Genomic DNA, 17,540 nt, shown 5'->3' with positions numbered 1-17,540 from the left:
CGAAATCGGTTGGAAAACAAAAGAGTTGCAAAAATCACGTCGGCCGCCATCTTGTTTTTCTGAAATGTCATAATTTTCCCCTACTCATATTGCGCATCCGAACATATCTCCCATACATCAATGTATCGTTTTCCGTCTCTTTCTAGGAGAATGAGACATTCATAATCGCCATACAAAATGTATGGAAAAATAAATTCCGCCATTTTGAATTTTTTTTCTATGCATCGAGTAGACCTTCAGATCCTGATTCTCTTTTGCCAGGAAACCACACTTCTATCTTTTATACCCTCCAAGCTGGACACCGGTGAAATTTGTATGGCGGCCATCTTTTCTTCGCTATTTTGAATTTTTTTCCAGCTTTTTGGCAATTGGGTGACGTCATGAATGACATTTGCTCGAGCACCCCCCACCTATCTTCAATACCTTAAGCGGGCCCTCCACCCGTCTCCGAAACCCTCAATCATCAGCTCTCTCCATAATTTTGGCTTACTAAGTTTTTGTTTTCTATACGACACCATGAGTGGAAAAAAAAATTTTCATACAAAATTTTACAGGAGTTTCTTAGTTGAAAATCTCGAAAATCTCCCCAAAAGTGGCAACACCGGTTGCATATCTCCGTACTGCCAGCCGAGATACACAATCGGTTCATACATATTGACTTTCCAAAATGTTGCCAACTGCCTCAAAAACGTGATCAAAATTTCGAAAAATTAAAAAAAATACAAAATGGCCGCCAACTCGTTTCACAGAAAGATTTTACACGGTTTCATAATTTTCCTATTAACTACAGGATATACCGCTCCGGATGACGTTTCAATCTTTCCTCTCGCTCGCACCCACGCGAAAGGGGATACCGTGAAAAAGACCGTGTCGAAAATCACTTTTACTTTGATAAATTCCAGTGTTGCCAGTCTCCGGTGACAAAAATACCCAAATGTCATTTGTACGAGCAAAACACATAATCACTCATACTCGGATTTTGCTAAAAGTGCGTATTTCTATTTTTTACAATTTCCCGAAAATCTTGAAATTTCCCTAAAAGTGGGGTAATTTTTTCCCTTCGATCTTTACCCCGAGTCTATACGTACAACCGCTTCATAGAAGCCGAATCGCTCCGATGTTGCCAGCTTTGAGATATTTAACTTTTAAAATTGCGATTTTTCGTACCTCTAACTTAACGGCCGCCATGACAGCCGCCATCTTGAATTTTTAAAAACCACTCCCGTTTTGTCAAAATACAGGATAATTGTGGGCGAAACACGAAAAAATAATTATCCTCGACTTCTCCGTCTTGGATCAGTGGCGCCGCGGTTAGGGATCGAAAAATCAAAATTTTGAAAACACTACGGTTCGGCCGCCATCTTGTTTTTTATATAAGGATTTTTAATAGGATTTAATAGGAAAGGAATTTATTTAAAAATCAAAATGCTATATTTATAAATATATTCAATATAATACCAATTTTTAACCGACTTCGAAAAAAGCATTATACCCGCCATTGAAAAAACTTAAATAACAAACTTCATAGTTAAAATAATAAAATAACAAAAACATAAATTGGTATTTATTTAAAGGGGCATGGGACGGGCCTGCCCGCGAAATTCAAATTTAATTTGGTTTTTCGCTATTTGTAAACTTAATACGACAACGTAGGCTTATGACATTTTAATTGTGCCAATGGCAGTATCATCCTCACAGGTTTATATAAAAATCTTTACTTGAAAGGGTCCAGTTAAAGAACTTAGCTCTAGTATCGACTAATTTGCGAGTTTATAGTCTATACTAGAGCTAACTTCTTAAGCAGCGGCACGTAAATAGCTCTGCGCTTCACATTAATGGTAACAGTTTCTCTAGCATTCTTCTCAGTATCGTCAGGGCCCCGTTTCACAGCTTTGTGTTGGACTATTTCCTCCGAATACTCGTGGTCAAATAAGTCAGCGAACATATAACCAAACATACCCCATACATCGCCGCAAAGGAATTTCTTCGTGTTGTCACGGCAAACGTTGTTTATACGCTCAAGTTGTTCCTGCTTCAAACCTGTAGCGCAAACTACGTCAAACGTTGCGAAATAGCTATCCGGCAGCTCTTCCACTGCCTTCGTCTTCGCTGTAACCTCGACCATAGGGTTCGAAGCCCTCGCGCGTTGCAACGAGGTCTCGGCTCTGTTCTCACCTATCTTGTCCGGCGGAGCTAAGAACTGCGAGTACAAATCACTCTCCTTTAACTTTTACTGTCAAGTAAACACACACTCTTCACTCCAGATAGAATAATGTTCTTAGCGATTTCGGCACCCAAACCGGACAAGCCGATGATCAAAACTTTAGAAGAGCGTATTCTCTTCTGTGATTCCAAGCCCCAAAGACGAATTTGACGATCGTATTGTTCCGCCTCCGCTTCCGAGAGCTCAACTTCATTATTCTCGACCATTTTTATCGATTTTTGTAATGAATAATAAACTAAAATCAATTAAATTTGCCATTGATTTGACGCCGCCGCAACTAACAAAGTTTGACAAACACAAATGATTGACAGTGATGAGTGACAACTGACAAGTGACATTTCACCCACGCCAAAGCATAAAGCTTTTTTTTTTTTTTAAATCTGGCTTTACTCTGATTAGCCAATGTCAAGTTTGTGATATTTTCAAGTTATTGAATTTATACAAGTATGGACTCCGTCTGCGCCGGCGCCCGCCGACATACGCGCGGCGCCCCTTTAGAGCACTTCCCAGTCAGTTCTACCACCAAAAAACACCAACTAACACAAAAACCAGCCACTCTTAACAAAAAAAAAAAAAACACTCACACGCACTCGCACAGCACGCGCGCCAGCAAACGCCATCACAGACGAAGTCCCACGCCAAAGTTTAAAGTTTATACCACAGAATATTAAAATAATTCGGATACATTGATAACTAAAATTCGTTAGAGAACGTAAAGAAAATATCATTCGTTCAACTTGGAAATAAAATATTATTCTAATTTACAGAATAACATATTTAATTTTTTCTGTACTATAGAGAAGGAATATTACTGACTTAGAAACAATGTTTATCTTAAAATTTACATTTAATTATTAGCTTGAATGATTTACCTGCAGATCAGCCAAATTGAAATAAACTGCTAAACTTTGAATTAAATCTCCAGCGAGACGAATATCTGGTGTATTAAATTTGACTTGCCCATCAGCACTGAATTCTATTTCAAGGCGAGACATATCTCTAAGATATAAAAAGCCTATATTTAAATCTTTGGTGTCCTCATTATCTAATTCAACTTCTTCATCAAGTAAAAAATTTTGATTAATCCAAATGCAGATTCTTTGTACTCTTTCAGTAATACGAAATATTACATAACTTTCAACCGAGGCTTTCATAATGGATATAGATACTATTGTATACATAGAAAACCTAGGCAATTGCTTGGTGATTTCAAATATATGAAATTGTTCGCTATCTGCGTAACCCATTAATGCCTGAAAAATATATAAAATGTTTCTCAATATTCAATTTTAAATCCTAATAGGCAGGTACTGTCGGATAAGAGCAAAAATATTTTTTTATAATATAATTTACCTTAATGTAAACATCAACTGGAACATCCCGAGGTGGTTTCAATGGTATATACAGAAGATTTAAGCTGTGTTTGCTGTGGATGTCTCGCCAGTGTTTCGCCAGTTTCGAAAATCCCTTCTGCCAGTACCAGAGCAGTGCGTACTATGGTGTCGTTATTTGTTGAAACTACCAGTTGAAGACAATTCTAACGAATTACATTTTGATAAAGTAAGATGACTCGTAGTTTTATAAAATATGTCTTAGTTAAATATTTGTTATTTACAATTACAACATTTAGTACTATAAAATTCATACATAGCAAACATAAGCAAAAATTAAACCTTATCATGATCAACCCATTGCTGGCCCACTACTGCGCATCGGTCTCTTCTCAGAGTGAGAAGAATTTAGGCCATGGTCTGCCACAGCCGATTAATAATAATTATTATTAAACTTTACTTATATTATTAAACCTTAATAAAATATAAATTTACTTTTTATCAATCTTACTTCTTCTGTATCAGCAGCTACAGCAACTTGTAGTCGCGTATTCGTAGGCATCGCAGTTGGAGGATTTTCAATATCGTGATTAGCCATACTTGAGGAATTGGCTTCACAGTGTTGTAACTCGACCAACAATGCTTGTTTTTTGTTCAATAACTCCGTAATGGCTAACCGATCTTCTTCTGAGGGAAATCTTTTAGAAGTCGTACTTACACTGACATTTTCTTGGATTAGAGGATATCCTAGTACTGTGTTAATAAATATCTATAATCAATTTAATTTCTATGTAGGTACTTATGATAAATGATTCATAAGTTGAGATTATAGTTGTTGAAAATGTTGACTCTTTTGAATATAAAAACTTAACTATATTGTTAACTAACTAGTAACTAAATTCATATTTAATAATTATAAAAAGATGCTGATTAGATTTTGTATTGATAATACTTTACCTTCTCCTTTGTCAGACACGCAAATAAGGTCTGGTGCACCAACAAACCGATAGTCCGCAAGCAACATAGCAGCTGCGTTAGAATGCATCTGCACACGTCTAATTACTCGTCCAGTACCATCTCGCCAGTCAATCCTACCGTTAGTCCAACAACAAGCTAAATTTTCACTCGACCATTGCAGAGAAATCGCATTTTGTTTAGACTACAAGAAATGTCACAAATATTATGATTTATCAAAAATAGAAGTGCCTCAGTATAATGTAAGTTATAGTAACAAAATAGTAATATTTTTCTTACTTTTACTCTCCATAATCGAATACCTTCTTCATAGATTCCTATCGTGCCGTTTGCTAGTCCATAAGCAAATCTTACTTCGCTTCTTTGTGATAAACAGATAACAAGGCCAGTTTCAGCAAGCTCCATGATAAATTGATTATTTTTTAATATTTTAATGTAAGAATCTTCGCATCCAATGAGGAGCTGAAGTAGAAAAAATATGGTTTTTTGGAAAAACCATATTGCAATGTTGCATTTTTTTACTTCATTTATTATTTCATACCTCGTTTTCGCCATCTTTATCGAAATCAAAAGTGATCATTGAGCACACTTTACCGCTAACTACGTTCCAAAACTGCTCTACTCCTTGCCAATTTAGAGCTATTACTGAACTGTTTCCCCCAACAATAACTAGCTTCTCGTCATGTTTATCGAAATGACCAACAATTATAACATTGACACCATCTGGGGCTTCCTTGAAAAACAGGTCTGAGTTGTCGTGAACATCATACGCTGAAAACACATATAGACTGTTCTAAGTATATAGTTAGTTAGCAAATATGATTAATTAGGTAATTATTTTTATTGGTTATAAGCAATGAAATACCTAATATTTGGGTTGGAGAACCAATTAATAGCATGTCTCTTGTACAGTCTGATTAGCTCCAGCTGCCAGAGTTATCACTGCCTGACTGAGATTTAGTTCAGATACTTCCCCATGCGCTTGAGATCGCTGAGCGCGCCCGCTTATCATGGCGCCGTGAGGATGATGAATAATAATCTATAAACGTTAAATCATTTATGAATTAAATAGGAAATAATGAACAAAGTGTTTTAAATTATAAATTATTATATTAATTTTAATACTTTGTCATATCCAGCAGCGGCAGTAAGACACGAATGAGTTCCATCATACTTCGCGATCGTAACTATACCCGATGTAACTTTATGGTTTAATTCTAATTTGAACACAGGCTGCACGCTGGACGCTTGCATTGTATATAATTTTTAGTTTGTTTTTGTTTCTTAAAGACTAAAATAACTGTAAATTCATTTGTTTTCATTATTACTGCCATGGCAACGGTAGCTCTGAATTTTTTTAAATTATGTTTGCTATTATTTTTACAATGTTCAATCAGAATATATAGTTATCAGGATTTTTATCTAGTTTATTTCATCATTTCATTATTTTTTTTTTTAATTCGAAACACCAAAATCCATTCGTTCATTCAATCAATCATTTCGTAATTATTGATGGTAGTGATGGTACGACTATTCGAAATACAGCCTTCGCTGCTTTCATAGTGTTTATATACTCTTTGGCTGCTTTGTCGGTTAGCTGCGTGTATTTTAAAACTAAGTAAAAGTGTTGAAATTTTTACAATGACGACTTTTACTATTAAAACATACACCGAGAATGTAGAGAGAATGTATAAGCTTTTTGATGGAGAAAAGCTTTCACAACTTGTATCTCTCCGGGATGCACATGTTCCCGACTGGAGCTATCTCTCTGACTACAGCCCTCATGCTATCGCCGATGTAGTTCAAGACAGTTGTGGAAAAAAACCCATTTATAAACTGATTGTAGGTCACTTGCTGTGTGTGAAGGTAAGTAGCTATTAATGCTTACAGATTCATACATATAATTTGAACAATATCTCAAAAAACCGGCCAAGTGCGAGTCAGACCCCTGCACCGAGGGTTCCATACTCAGGTATTTTTTCTGACAATATGCACGATAAATCAAAATATGCATAAAAATAAATAAAAATATGTTTTAGAATGTACTGGTAAAGCCCTTTCATATGGATACCCCGCTTGGTATAGTTATCTTACTTTGAAAATTGAAACAGATTTTAATTTTTTTAGGGTTCTGTACCTCAAAACGGAACCCTTATAGGATCACTTTGTTGTCTGTCTGTCTGTCACTTTGCGAAAAAGTGAAATTAGCACCAGTTCTATTTTATTAACTACAAGCTCATAAAGTACACTGTTGCTTCATTGTAGGCCCTCTACAACAAGGACTATTTGGAAGCATATGGGCAGCAGAACCAGTGTATTAAGGCAACTCTGATGCTGCTGAACCTAACGGAGCAGAACTGGTGTTTGCCACTCCTGCATACAGTATGCCTGGAATTAAGGCTTCTTGCAGAGAAAACTGAAGCGTCCTTAAGTAAGGTTTATTTTGTGATCGACAACGTACAACAATCAATTATACTGACCAACTCTTTAAGTTGCCTGCAAGCACTTAAAGTAATCCCTTCCGTAGTAAACGGAAGAAGAAACCCTATACTCCTGTCATCAAAAAATCTCTTTGTCACATTGACTTGGATCCCAAATCACTCAGGTATAAAAGGTAATAAGTACGCAGACTCTCATGCAAAGAGCACTACTGAAACAGGTTCTCTAACTTATTTTAAGAATCACCCCCAGGATCTGCGTGCTTTTGTGAAAACTGACCTTATTAATTCTTGGAAAACACTAATGAATCAAAATCGGTCAAAGAAAAATACTATGCTTCTGTGCAATTTGAAATTCCCTGACGACCCTGGGTTAGTTGGATTGCTTCAACTATCTCCCGACTACGTATTGGACATGTTTGCACTCCAGTCCATTTAGCCAAATTAAGAATTAAAGATCATGTCATGTGATCATTGTGTGAATGCGGTTTGGATGAAGGGCCACCCTCCCATATCCTGTTCTCCTGTCCCAGACTTGTATATAAACTTTATCATGTCCTCCCTCCTAAGATCCCTCGCCCCCTAAGTGTTGAATGTCTCTTAATGTTTGTGTTTAGTCCCTATGTAAAAGTTTTGTGTAAATATATTAAATCTAACAAAATAAAATTGTAAATTTGTTATTAAGTTTATAATATTCTGTATATATTATATAGGTAAGTACAACAAACAAACTGGACCTGTGAGGATGATACTGCCATTGTCGCAATTAATAAATTTTCGCAATTTGTAAACTAGTACGACAATCTAGGCTTATGGTATTCCATAAGCCTAGATTGTCGTACTAGTTTACAAATTGCGAAAAACCAAATTAAATTTGAATTTCGCGGGCAGGCCCGTCTCATGCCCCTTAAACGGATGGGCCAAGAAAAGTTAGCAAGCAGACAGACACTTTCTTATTATAAAATTTTATGTTAGTTAAGCTATTAATTAGTATGGATTATTTAATACTAGATGATGCCCGCGAAATCGTCCGGGTGGATTAGGGTTTTTTAAAAATACCGTGGGAACTCTTTGATTTTCCAGTATAAAAAGTTGCCTCTGTCAATTTCCAAGATTCAAGCTACCTGTGAACTTGTGAAAATTTCATATAAATTGGTTGAACAGGTCAGGATTCTTAAAAAATCCTGTGGGAACCTTTTGCTTTTTTACTTGATAAAAAGGTAGCCTATGTCTGTCCCTGGGATATAAACCAACTCTGTACCAAATTTCATCAAAATCGGTTAAACTGTAGGGCCGCAGACAGACACTTTTGCATTTATAATATTATGTATGGATTATAAACCTCTCAGTGATGGTAAATGGATGATAAACATGTGATGTGAGGCACAATTTAAGAAATAAATGTTTTTCTTTCTTTATTTCAATGAGAGATGAGATGTAGAGAATGACAAGCTTATAATAAACAATTTTTTTTCCAGAACAAAGCCATGGCCATGTCCTAGAAATGTGTTCTGAAGTTATACTTTCATGCTTCAAAATTTGTGCTGCTGATCCTAAATCCGATGAACAAACAAAGAAACTGGCAATGTTATACCTTGCTATACAACTTTTTAAAGTCTACTTTCGACTAAATAAAATTCATTTGCACGAACCACTTGCAAAAGCTATCCACGATACTGGGTACGAACTCTGGGAAAAATTCCCACTGAAACAAAAAATAACATACAAATATTTTCTGGGGCGTATAGCAATGTTCAGCTTGAAGAACCGCCTTGCTGATGAATTATTGTCTTACGTATTCGACGCGTGCCATGGGAAAACTCAGAAAAAACTGGTTCTGACATATTTGATACCAGTAAAAATGATGCTGGGATACATGCCAAATGTCCATCTGTTGGGAAAATATGACCTGCTACAGTATTTGGGCTTGATGGTTGTAATTAAAGATGGGGATTTAAAAGGCTTTAATGAAGTCATGGAAGAGCATGAATCTTTTTTCATCAGTGCTGGCATTTACTTCATCGTTGAGCAGTTAAAAGTTATAGCATTCAGGAATCTATTCCGGAAAGTATACCTTGCACGAAATGATTCTGAAATTGCTTTTATCGACTTGCTAGCGGCACTTCGAATGAAGGGGCACGATTATGTAAATTCTGATGAAGTTATCTCTATTTTAGCAAATTTAATATCTGAGAGGAAACTTAGGGGATGGATGTCATACAAACTAAAGAAGTTATTTGTATGCGAACATGATCCATTTCCGCAACTCATTACTATTTAATGTGATAATTTTTAGTTGTATGCAAAGAAGATTTATTTCTGGCACTTATTACTCCACTAAGTTGTAATAAATCGATTTTGGTAACTTTATATTTAAATAAAGATCTTGTAAAAACAAATGAATTATTATTAATGAAATCAGTCTGTGAGGGCCAGACCTTCGTTATTTTATAAAATTTGAAAGTTTCTCTGAGAATTGTCCTCAATACAAGGAAGAATGATCAGCAACTTAAGTTTGGATCATGGTGGCTTTGGCAGATAAAAGATAACTGGTGCAAGGTATCCAAGACATTTATTTAGAAAGTATTTTCTAATACTATTCCAAAGAATATATTAAAAATTAGACTTTATTCTTTGATATAAGATTTTATACGTCTTTGTTACCTGCTACCTGCCAAAGCCACCATGATCCAAAGACAAGTTTTTATAAATAACGAAGGTCTGGCCCACATGGTCTCTTAGTCCATTACTAGGCATAGTTTATTTAGCACATAATATTTATTACGTTTCAACTTTCAATTCAAATTCAAAATATTTTTATTAAATTTTTGAATTTTTTTTTTTGTTTGACTTTTACAAGTTCTTTTGAATCGTCAAAACTCATTCCGAAAAAATACATTCAAAATTTAAAAAAAAATCCATGATTCCAATTATAGGTTTTTTTTTCCTCTGGCCCAATTATAGGTAGGTAGGTAGCTAAACATATCCCGGCTTTCGTCTGTGTTGGTGTTTGCTGGCGCGCGTGCTTTGCCTTTTTGGAGTGTTTTTTTTTTTCAAACTGACTGGAAAGCGCTCTATGGAGGTACCGTGCGTGTGTCGGCGAGCACTGGCACAGACGGAGTCTGTTTCCCTAACTTGTTACAAATAACTACAAACTTGACATTGGCTAATCTTCGTAAAGCCAGACGAGAGAGAGAAAGAAAAAAAAAATATTGTAGTTGATGGTTACATACAGTACCGGATTAAGCAAGCGCGGGGCCCGTAGCAAATTCTTTCAAAGAGCCCTTGATCTGCTACAAGCAACTTTTTGTAGAACTTGTGCGTTTACCGAATGAAAATCGGTGTTTTATTTGTACCAAGGAAATAGTCGGGTACCGAGTGTCTGACGTGGATTGTCTTAGTGGGAAAAGTTGTACCGTTTTACGTTTTTGTGACATCAAAAAAATATACATACCACATCTTAATAACATTCAACATACCACATCTTAATAAGTTTTACTCAAAAAATTACGCTCAGGCAGATATGAGTATAAGAATACCAGAAGTGAACCTCAATAAAAATATAAGAAAGAATAAATATAACCCTTATTTGCATGATTAAGGCTTGATACTCAACAAAACTAAGTTAGCGCAATAATAACAGATTGATAAAACACGTCCGCACACTAAGATCGACCGAACCAAAGTGAGTCGAAATCTCGCAGGCCACTTTCAAGATAGTTTTCCGAGGTGGCGCCACCGTTGCGTTCCTAAAAACATTACCAACAGATGCCATGTGACTTCCGTTCAAAAGCGCGGCAAACATGTGCGATAACACGGCCGTCCTGTGCACGCCTCCGTCCCTGGATGGCGTTTATGTCTGGTGCAGTTGCTGAGAACAAAAACAGCAATAAGAAAATTTGATTTGGCTATTTTTCGAATACCAAGACGTGGCCTCCAATCTACTATCCCATCAACGGTCAGCAACCGGAGGTCCACATGTCCCAAATTCCAATACGTGGCCTCCAATCTACTATCCCATCAACGGCCAGCAACTGGAGGTCCACATGCCTCAAATTCCAATACGTGGCCTCCAATCTACTATCCCATCATCGGCAAGCAACTGGAGGTCCACATGTCCCATATTCCAATACGTGGTCTCCAATCTACTATCTCATCAACGGCCAGCAACTGGAGATCCACATGTCCCGTATTCCAATACGTGGCCTCCAATCTACTATCCCATCAACGGCCAGCAACTGGAGGTCCACATGTCCCAAATTCCAATACGTGGCCTCCAATCTACTATCCCATCAACGGCCAGCAACTGGAGGTCCACATGCCTCAAATTCCAATACATGGCCTCCAATCTACTATCCCATCATCGGCAAGCAACTGGAGGTCCACATGTCCCATATTCCAATACGTGGTCTCCAATCTACTATCCCATCAACGGCCAGCAACTGGAGGTCCACATGCCCCGAATTCCAATACGTGGCCTCCAATCTACTATCCCATCAACGGCCAGTAATTGGAGGTCCATCCAACAAGAACTTCGAGAAATTTAACCAATTAAACAAAGGGATGTACGAGCTACTTGTATATCTGATACGTAGACTTATTCTGAACTGTTCCATCGGCGGCCAGTTCATCTTACTATGAATCTTAACTTCTATTGTAATTGATTAATTCTACACGATTAAATACCGTCACAACTTTTATCTTCGTACCGATATACAAGTTTGAAGCATAATGACATAAAAGACATTTAAGATAAGGTAAAAATAAGTCTCATACTAGGTACTTTAAAATAATATCAATCAATCCAAGAGCCATAAGATGCATTAAAATGGTATTATTACCTGACAACATCTTAGGCCATCTCTAAACGCTTGACACACGAATCATCCAGTTTTAACCAGGGGTTCATATTGAATAAACTAAATAAATGCAATCCTTTATATATTTAGATACAACCTTTTTCATTTTAGGGAACCAATATAATAACTAGATTCTTTCCAATTATTTATCCACAGCAAATGGCCTATCTCGTCATGATTCACTCTAATCACTTGCCAAATACAAGTCATAGGAACGACCCATCTCCTATCATATTCAGTCCGTCGGTTGGTATATTTTATTTTCTAACAACTCAGTCATTAATTTTTTTTTTATATTTTTTTTTTTAGCTCGGCTTGTCCTGATCTTAACAATGAAGAGCAAAAGAACATTCGTATTTAATACGATTCTAATAAAAGTACTAACGGAAATCTAAAATTAAAAATGAGACTGACTCGATTGAAATCTTTTTGGCTAAAGTAATTCACATGTATATGTATAGTATACACAATATAAGCAATTCCCTTTTATGAAGTAATAGAAGCATTATTAAAAACATAAGTACTGGTAACAGGCATTATTGCCTTTCTCAAAGCGTTGAATGTGCCTACGTACCAACACACTGGCTTGCATATCTCACGAGATCAAGTCTAAGTCGGTATGTGAGTAAGAGTTACTTACTGTGCTCGCAACTATTCAAAGAAAGTGCCTCATACTACAACACATACCAACATCATGAACACAAGTAAAAACAAACTGGAATGGTCTTACCAAACAGCATAAACAAACGTTTAGCAGCACTTATCATATTGCCTCATGAGACAGGCAGCAGATCCCACTGATACGCCACGGTGAGGTACCACGTTTTGCAGCAACGTGCGTGGCGTAGCACCACAGCACTATCAAGATGTCACGGCAAGTGACAAGCCTCGCATCCACGTGGAACGCGCAGTTATTGCACCGGAAATTTCAAAGAAAAGAAAGGTAAATGTGAGCACAGAGTTCAAATGAAGGAACTCTCGTTCAGTTAAGTACGTCTGTCTCTATTATGACAGGTGTACCTATTCACATAACGATTTAAGACCATATTAAAATCAATTTCAAATGTTATATCGAAAAACTCAATAGGCAACGTCTTAAATATTAAGTTTTTATATTTGGACTGAAAGTAACCATTCGCGTTCTGTTATTGTCAACACATGTAACGTCTACCGATACCTTCAACGACAGCATAACGCCGGTACTGAATTCTGAGACTCTATGTCTAATTATTATTATTATTATTTTTCAAAAATTTACATTATTGGTACTTCACAAAAAGTTACATTAGTCATTAATGGATCAAGGTTGACTGATTCTGAACGTTTATCAAAACAGTCAATATAACGTGGCCATATTTTATTTTACCAAACGTAGGTAGGTTTTCACGGAAGGTGACAGTAATCGAAATGACACATAATTTACCGGCTTCGTTCTTATTTTCTTAATAGATATCTTACAGTGGAAGAACCAAAACTAGTTCACAAAAACCGTAGGATATCACGGTTTGAACGGAAATAATTTTTCAGTTTTACCTACATCGACAAAAAATCTACTGTCACTGTAAATTATTATTTATGGCAGTAGCCTAAACGTGAGTACCCTCAGTACTATGACAACAATCAACAAATTTAAACATTCGTTAAGCCACACACTCGTTTCCGTGTAATATTTTCCACACCAAACGTTGATATTGAAAATATGCGCGTCAAAGTTACAAATGAAATAATAATTAGACCTTACTTTAATCAACGAAGATGCAGGTAGATGTGCGGCTAGCAGTCGATTCGTCGCCACGCACAATGTTGGTACCTGTACCACTCGTTAGCGCGGGTACCGGGCAGCAGCGATTGTCAAGTGTCCACGCAACCTGTAAACGTGGCTCGGACGAACGGTGGAAGGATAACACTTTCTTACTTGAATCACGTTTTCGTTTACCACAATGCTATTGAAACAACACTTACACACAATATACAAAAAGCAAAACTACTACAAAACTTTAAAAATCAAGTTTAAGTACTTTATTTTGATTAATTGATTCTAATGTCGGTCAGATGAACCAAAAGCGGGTGGGCAATTAGGTTACTATCCCACTTCTGATATAAGAATACCAGAAGTGAACCTCAATAAAAATATAAGAAAGAATAAATATAACCCTTATTTGCATGATTAAGGCTTGATACTCAACAAAACTAAGTTAGCGCAATAATAACAGATTGATAAAACACGTCCGCACACTAAGATCGACCGAACCAAAGTGAGTCGAAATCTCGCAGGCCACTTTCAAGATAGTTTTCCGAGGTGGCGCCACCGTTGCGTTCCTAAAAACATTACCAACAGATGCCATGTGACTTCCGTTCAAAAGCGCGGCAAACATGTGCGATAACATGAGTGGGTTTGAATATGCGGGGCCCCCTTTCGCGCGGGGCCCGGAGCAATTGCTACTCTTGCTACGTGGTTAATCGGGCACTGGTTACATACTCTTTGTTTGATGATTTTTTTTTTCTCGTCTGGCTTTACATTGTTTGATGGTAATTCGTAGGTACCTACAAAGAGTATGTAATCACTAGACACTACGTTATAGGTACCAACCTATTTATTTATTATTATAAGGTACGCCCACAGCAAGCATGTTCACAAAACACTTAAAAATACAATAGTATAATAGTCTTATTCAGTGTGACACACCACTTACGGGCACACACAACTCATGCAGGTAACACAATGTAATATACATGACCGATCGCATAATATATATATATACATAGAGATATCTCTATACATAGAGATAGTACATATATGATGCCGATTGCCGATAATCTTCAGCCAAAAGAGACAAAATTTAAATTAAATAATATATTTCTTAAATATAGCTAAAAGTATTACTGTTAAGCTCGGACTCCGGAAAAAAATCTCAAGACAATTTAAATGTGAAATTAATTGATTAGTCCAGTACATCGATGGTCCAGTATTATTAATAACTAATATTAGGTTATGGTTAGGTTAGGTATGCCCATATCAGGGGGCACGGCAGTGCCCCCGCCAAGACGAGCCAAACGCGGCGGCCGGGGCGCTACGTACCTTTTTCTCGAAGTGTTTCGCCGTATTTTCGACCCGTCATAACTTCGGTCTGGATGACGCTAGAAAGCTGAAATTTTCAGTATAAGGTGTCCTCAGCAAATTTACCAAATATACCAAATATCAAATATCTAGCTTTTATGGTTACAGATTTATTGATACCTAAAATACGCCGATTTCGTCCCTCACTGATGATCATCAAAACCTCTACTCAAAACCTCTAAGGTACTTCCCGAAGTCCTAGAAGACTGAAATTTGGTATGTAGACTAGAAATTGCATACAAACTACAGGAAAATTAAGACTTTGGAAATTCCCCCCCTCTACGCCTCTTATGAGAAAAGCAAATCTGTAAATTCTGTCGCTAGAATGCTGATATTTTCAGGATAAGATGTCCTTGGCAGACTTATTAAACGCACTGTGTATCAATTGTCTAGCTTTTATAGTTTCAGATTTATTGACAGTCAAACTTCTAGTCTGTAATTCTAGGGCACTTCCCGAAGTCCTAGAAAGCTGAAATTTGGTATGTAGACTAGAAATTGTATACAAACTACAGGAAAATTAAGACTTTGGAAATTCCCCCCCTCTACGCCTCTTATGAGAAAAGCAAATCTGTAAATTCTGTCGCTAGAATGCTGATATTTTCAGGATAAGATGTTCTTGGCAGACTTATTAAACGCACTGAGTATCAATTGTCTAGCTTTTATAGTTTCAGATTTATTGACAGTCAAACTTCTAGTCTGTAATTCTAGGGCACTTCCCGAAGTTCTAGAAGACTGAAATTTGGTATGTAAATTTGGTAAGTTGAAACAGGTTCTCTAACTTATTTTAAGAATCACCCCCAGGATCTGCGTGCTTTTGTGAAAACTGACCTTATTAATTCTTGGAAAACACTAATGAATCAAAATCGGTCAAAGAAAAATACTATGCTTCTGTGCAATTTGAAATTCCCTGACGACCCTGGGTTAGTTGGATTGCTTCAACTATCTCCCGACTACGTATTGGACATGTTTGCACTCCAGTCCATTTAGCCAAATTAAGAATTAAAGATCATGTCATGTGATCATTGTGTGAATGCGGTTTGGATGAAGGGCCACCCTCCCATATCCTGTTCTCCTGTCCCAGACTTGTATATAAACTTTATCATGTCCTCCCTCCTAAGATCCCTCGCCCCCTAAGTGTTGAATGTCTCTTAATGTTTGTGTTTAGTCCCTATGTAAAAGTTTTGTGTAAATATATTAAATCTAACAAAATAAAATTGTAAATTTGTTATTAAGTTTATAATATTCTGTATATATTATATAGGTAAGTACAACAAACAAACTGGACCTGTGAGGATGATACTGCCATTGTCGCAATTAATAAATTTTCGCAATTTGTAAACTAGTACGACAATCTAGGCTTATGGTATTCCATAAGCCTAGATTGTCGTACTAGTTTACAAATTGCGAAAAACCAAATTAAATTTGAATTTCGCGGGCAGGCCCGTCTCATGCCCCTTAAACGGATGGGCCAAGAAAAGTTAGCAAGCAGACAGACACTTTCTTATTATAAAATTTTATGTTAGTTAAGCTATTAATTAGTATGGATTATTTAATACTAGATGATGCCCGCGAAATCGTCCGGGTGGATTAGGGTTTTTTAAAAATACCGTGGGAACTCTTTGATTTTCCAGTATAAAAAGTTGCCTCTGTCAATTTCCAAGATTCAAGCTACCTGTGAACTTGTGAAAATTTCATATAAATTGGTTGAACAGGTCAGGATTCTTAAAAAATCCTGTGGGAACCTTTTGCTTTTTTACTTGATAAAAAGGTAGCCTATGTCTGTCCCTGGGATATAAACCAACTCTGTACCAAATTTCATCAAAATCGGTTAAACTGTAGGGCCGCAGACAGACACTTTTGCATTTATAATATTATGTATGGATTATAAACCTCTCAGTGATGGTAAATGGATGATAAACATGTGATGTGAGGCACAATTTAAGAAATAAATGTTTTTCTTTCTTTATTTCAATGAGAGATGAGATGTAGAGAATGACAAGCTTATAATAAACAATTTTTTTTCCAGAACAAAGCCATGGCCATGTCCTAGAAATGTGTTCTGAAGTTATACTTTCATGCTTCAAAATTTGTGCTGCTGATCCTAAATCCGATGAACAAACAAAGAAACTGGCAATGTTATACCTTGCTATACAACTTTTTAAAGTCTACTTTCGACTAAATAAAATTCATTTGCACGAACCACTTGCAAAAGCTATCCACGATACTGGGTACGAACTCTGGGAAAAATTCCCACTGAAACAAAAAATAACATACAAATATTTTCTGGGGCGTATAGCAATGTTCAGCTTGAAGAACCGCCTTGCTGATGAATTATTGTCTTACGTATTCGACGCGTGCCATGGGAAAACTCAGAAAAAACTGGTTCTGACATATTTGATACCAGTAAAAATGATGCTGGGATACATGCCAAATGTCCATCTGTTGGGAAAATATGACCTGCTACAGTATTTGGGCTTGATGGTTGTAATTAAAGATGGGGATTTAAAAGGCTTTAATGAAGTCATGGAAGAGCATGAATCTTTTTTCATCAGTGCTGGCATTTACTTCATCGTTGAGCAGTTAAAAGTTATAGCA

The 17,540-nt window shown here is 36.6% G+C and overlaps 3 protein-coding genes across 3 annotated transcripts; 1 reads left to right on the top strand and 2 right to left on the bottom strand.

Annotated features, from left to right (window-relative positions):
- Positions 1 to 1,532: 1,532 nt before the first annotated feature.
- On the bottom strand, positions 1,533 to 2,512 carry LOC123879929 (SUMO-activating enzyme subunit 1-like). Its single transcript, XM_045927788.1, is given in 2 exon segments — positions 1,533 to 2,232; positions 2,235 to 2,512. Coding segments are annotated over 2 exon segments (651 nt in total). The 5' UTR covers positions 2,431 to 2,512; the 3' UTR covers positions 1,533 to 1,777.
- A 566-nt stretch (positions 2,513 to 3,078) lies between these two features.
- LOC123879799 (Bardet-Biedl syndrome 2 protein-like) lies at positions 3,079 to 5,872 on the bottom strand. The gene is given in 10 exon segments (XM_045927692.1): positions 3,079 to 3,477; positions 3,578 to 3,632; positions 3,634 to 3,761; positions 4,067 to 4,308; positions 4,513 to 4,714; positions 4,810 to 4,992; positions 5,072 to 5,301; positions 5,396 to 5,449; positions 5,452 to 5,569; positions 5,656 to 5,872. Coding segments are annotated over 10 exon segments (1,740 nt in total). The 5' UTR covers positions 5,785 to 5,872.
- A 195-nt stretch (positions 5,873 to 6,067) lies between these two features.
- LOC123879928 (PCI domain-containing protein 2 homolog) lies at positions 6,068 to 9,353 on the top strand. The gene is made up of 3 exons (XM_045927787.1): positions 6,068 to 6,396; positions 6,796 to 6,961; positions 8,447 to 9,353. Exons 1-3 carry the CDS (start codon positions 6,172 to 6,174, stop codon positions 9,247 to 9,249), a joined length of 1,194 nt encoding a protein of 397 aa, XP_045783743.1. The 5' UTR covers positions 6,068 to 6,171; the 3' UTR covers positions 9,250 to 9,353.
- The last annotated feature ends 8,187 nt before the right edge of the window (positions 9,354 to 17,540 follow it).

Source organism: Maniola jurtina, chromosome W (assembly GCF_905333055.1).
Source record: "Maniola jurtina chromosome W, ilManJurt1.1, whole genome shotgun sequence".
NCBI lineage: Eukaryota > Metazoa > Arthropoda > Insecta > Lepidoptera > Nymphalidae > Maniola > Maniola jurtina.
Note: the sequence above shows the minus strand (reverse complement) of the source record. Positions and strands in the feature narration are given on the sequence as shown.